General features: G+C 32.3%; 1 protein-coding gene across 3 annotated transcripts; it reads left to right on the forward strand.

The window, feature by feature from the left end:
• Positions 1-737: 737 nt before the first annotated feature.
• On the forward strand, positions 738-3,706 carry LOC141702955 (putative pentatricopeptide repeat-containing protein At5g08490). 3 transcript variants are annotated; one of them, XR_012567311.1, is made up of 6 exons: positions 738-1,440; positions 1,534-1,642; positions 1,749-1,834; positions 1,955-2,042; positions 2,784-3,024; positions 3,143-3,706. XR_012567311.1 is itself a non-coding variant. In XM_074506583.1 (6 exons), exons 5-6 carry the CDS (start codon positions 2,737-2,739, stop codon positions 3,435-3,437), a joined length of 600 nt encoding a protein of 199 aa, XP_074362684.1. In that variant the 5' UTR covers positions 738-1,440; positions 1,534-1,642; positions 1,749-1,834; positions 1,955-2,042; positions 2,256-2,736; the 3' UTR covers positions 3,438-3,706. The 3 variants fall into 3 exon arrangements, 1 of the variants encoding a protein (XP_074362684.1); XM_074506583.1 differs by having other exon boundaries at positions 2,256-3,306; positions 3,408-3,706; XR_012567312.1 differs by lacking the exon at positions 2,784-3,024.
• Positions 3,707-3,930: the final 224 nt, after the last annotated feature.

Below are 3,930 nucleotides of genomic sequence, written 5' to 3' on the forward strand. Positions count from 1 at the left end.
TCTCCAACACTATTCAAAAAGCATTGCATTAAACAGAAATGTAGTGTTTTGGTAAAATTATTAGTGTTGTGACGTGTAACACCACGTTTAAGCGTTGCATTATATTAAATTTTGTTTGAGATTATAAAAATAGATATATCATCAAAGCAAATACAATAACTTTAACATTTTAGTCATTTATTTCCTTAAAATATAAAATATAATATTTTATTTAATTTAACATATTTAGACATACATTTTATATAAGTTTAAATCGTATTTTGAATTTTTGTAAAATTATAAATTTTGAAAATTAAAAAAAATTTAAAAAAATATTTTTTAATCAAAATATAGGTTTTTCGTTTAAGCATTTTATTATTTTAAATTATTTTTGAGATTATAAAAATAGATATATTATCAAAATTAATAAAGTAACTTTAAAATTTTAATCATATTTTTAAAATATAAAATATAGTATTTTATTTAATTAAACATATTTAAACATACATTTTATATAAGTTTAAATCATATTTTTAATTTTTATAAAATTATAAATATTGAAAATTAAAAAAAATCTAAAAAACAATATTTTTAATAAAAATATAGGTTTTTAAGAAAAATGAAGGCTAGGAGTCACAACATAATCTTAAGCACGGAGACTTAGGTGGAATTCTAAACCACTGCAAGACAACTATTGTTTTGTTAAAAAAATAGAAATATAATATATGCACTTAATACTCTTCCCAAATTTTGGGCGGACAAAACTCCCCTTGTAGCAAAAATTTTGGGAGAAAATTTTCCCCCTTTCTCAGTCTCATTTTCCCCCTTTGTCACTCTCATTTCGCACAAAACTCATCAGGCTCCCCCTCCCTCCCTCTATCTATCTATCTCTCTCTCCCCCATCTCCTCTTTCTCTCTCCTTAATTTCTCTTTAATCTTCTCTCTTCCCTCACCTTTCTTTCAATCCATCTCAAACCCTAATTTACCCCATCCTCACAAATTAGTAGTCACCACTTCATAAATTAAAACCATGCCGTAGTTAAGCAAAAACCCAACTTGAAATGGGTTTGATTTATGCTAATTAATCTTAAAAATAGCTTATTTGGTTCGATTGAAGATTGTTTGATGAAATGGAAGGACTTCTCTGTAACAAATCGAGCTTAAAATTAGGCATATTTGATTTAGCAGTTTGAAATCAAGCCTTGTAAACAACTGGTTTTGTTTGATTAGCTATGTAACTTCTTTTTTAAAATTAATTTTTTTTATTTTAGTTAAGTTTTTGTTCATGGGTTTGAAGGCTTAGAGCTTGAGTTTTGTAATCAAGCTGTTATTGCTCTAAGTACTCACCTCAACAACAGTCTATCTTAAACAAATTAGAAAAATTGTATGTTTGAACCCACATAAGATGAGGTCAGAAGGGGAAGAAGATCTCGAATATCCACAACAGAGAAAAGATGACAGGTTTGAAGTTAAATGAGAAGAATAGCCAGATTTTTCTCTTTTCTTTGTATGGACTTCTCTCTTTGAACTTTGTCGACCTCTATGTTGTTTTAGATATCTGCACACATGTACTTTGGTCGACTAAAGCTAGAAAAGGAATTCTTCACTTCCTCCTTTATTTTGCGTAATCCTCTGGAGCACTGATTCATGCTTGTAGCTTCTTGTAAGATGAAGTTCTGAATATTTTTATTCTGCCTCCTGTTCTTTCCTATGCTTTCTGTTTATTAGCATGCGAGTACGGTTATAGGTTGATTTTATCTCCCCCACAGGCACGTAGCTCACTAGGCAGCAGAATAATGTCGACTTTCACCTGAAGAAACTGCTTTCATTGGACATAGTGAGTTCCTGGATGAAGGTACACAACAGGTTACTTAATTAACTTGGTGAATCCAATTTGATATATGCAGAATCTTTGTTCAATTACACCAAGTTGTTAATGATACAACACCGCATTTCCCGTTATTGTTGTATCCAGGTGACGAGTTCATTGATTTTCACTGAAGCTCACATTATTTTGAGGCTCTTGTTAAAGACTCTGCCTTGTTTCACAAAATAAAGTCCCAGTAAGTACATTTCACAAAACATACAATTTGTTTTAAATAATTGGACTATGTCTGCTCTGGTTTGATTTAGAATTAGATAATTATCTCTACTTCATGTGGGTTGTTTGGGGAATGGTTTAATGATAACTGTATGTGTTGTGTGGGTTGTTTGGGAAACGGTTTGATGATGACCTATGAAAAGAATTATTTTGGTGTTTATGTACATGATTCAAGGACTGAAAAGAAAATGAAGATCTTAGTAGTGCCATATGGATGGAGTGCCACTCATTTTTCTAAGTTTTCGGGGAGCCTAGTTTCTTTGAGCTAGGATGCTGATTTACTTTCGAGTTTTTATTTTTATTAAGTATTTACTTCGAGTAGTTCATGTTCATGTTTTCTAAGTTTAGGCCACCTTTAGTGAAACTCTAAAAAAATTGTGCTGTTTGTAGCTTTAAAACAGAAAGCAGATTTGGAAGTTGCTAGATGAATCATAAAAATCCACAGGTCATATATTTTTGTTTACATGATAGATGTACTAGAATTTTACATGCCTGGTCATAATTGTAACTGCATAAATCTAGGATTGGATCTTTAATCTGTAGTAATATATGTTTATAGGGTCAGTCAGATCAGACTGAGATATAAAAGCCTTCACAGTAAGGTTGTTAAGCTAGGTCATATTTCCTGCCACTTTGTCCGCAAGGCGCTTCTTAACATGTATGCTAAATGTAATGTTTTTGATGACTGCGTAAAACTGTTCAGGCAAAATAAAATCAATGATGCAGTGACCTGGAACATTGTTTTATCTGGGTTTTCGGGGTCCCGGATTCATGACAGTGAGGTGATGAGATTATTTTTCAAAATACATACTGCTGAGGACCTTAAACCTACCTTTGTCACTATTGCTATCATTCTTCCTGTTTGTGCTCGTGCAAGAGCTCTGGGTGCAGGGAGGAGTGTACATTCTTATGCGATAAAAAATGGATTAGAATCAGATACCCTGGTAAAAAATTTACTGGTCTCTATGTATACAAAATCTGGTCTTATCTGTGATGAATCAATTGTCGTGTTTCATATTATCACTGAAAAAGATGTTGTTTTATGGAATGCTATGATTTCAGGGTTTGCAAAAAACAAATTCACAGGAGAGGCATTTAAACTGTTCTACTGGATGCTAAAAGAGTCTGTTATACCAAATTATGCAACTATTGCCAATATTCTGCCTGTTTGTGCTAGTTTAAAAGTGGATGCTGCTTATCGTTTCGGGAAAGAGATCCACAATTATGTATTACATTGGCCAGAACTAATGGATGATATTTATATGTGTTTTAATTGGAGATGATACAGTGATATTATTGAAACCTTTGTCTTACTTCTGATTTGCAGGATTCACCAATTCGTGTACCAGCAGAATAATTTCTTACATTAAGGGCATTTGATGCCCCACCAATTGCAATAGCTCTAGCTGCAATTGTAATAATATCTTTTTGGCACATCGAATTTAGTAGTTAGTATGATGTTGGGGTTGTTTGATGTATTTTGTGGATGGAACTTGTAATGGGGTTGTTGGATGATGTTTTGGATGGCTACTAGAAATTGTTGAATGGTTATTAGGATAATTTTCACGGACTTTTGTAATTATGAAATATATCTTATAAAAATTTTAATTAAAGCGTTGTATTTGATATTTGGGTGTTGCATTATAAAGTAATAGTAATGTTTTTACCAGATATTGTGGTGTTGCATTAGCTATATAAGCGTTGCTTTTAATTATGTTCTACTGTCCTAAAAGTTGATAAAAATGTTGCATTATATACCAGTGACGTGGCATGTGGACCGCTGCTGACGTGGCATGTGTACCCACAGCTGACGTGGTGCTTGTGTGGAGCCCATTACTGATGTGGCATCC

This window comes from Apium graveolens, unplaced genomic scaffold (genome assembly GCF_009905375.1).
Source record: "Apium graveolens cultivar Ventura unplaced genomic scaffold, ASM990537v1 ctg5982, whole genome shotgun sequence".
Classification (NCBI taxonomy): domain Eukaryota; kingdom Viridiplantae; phylum Streptophyta; class Magnoliopsida; order Apiales; family Apiaceae; genus Apium; species Apium graveolens.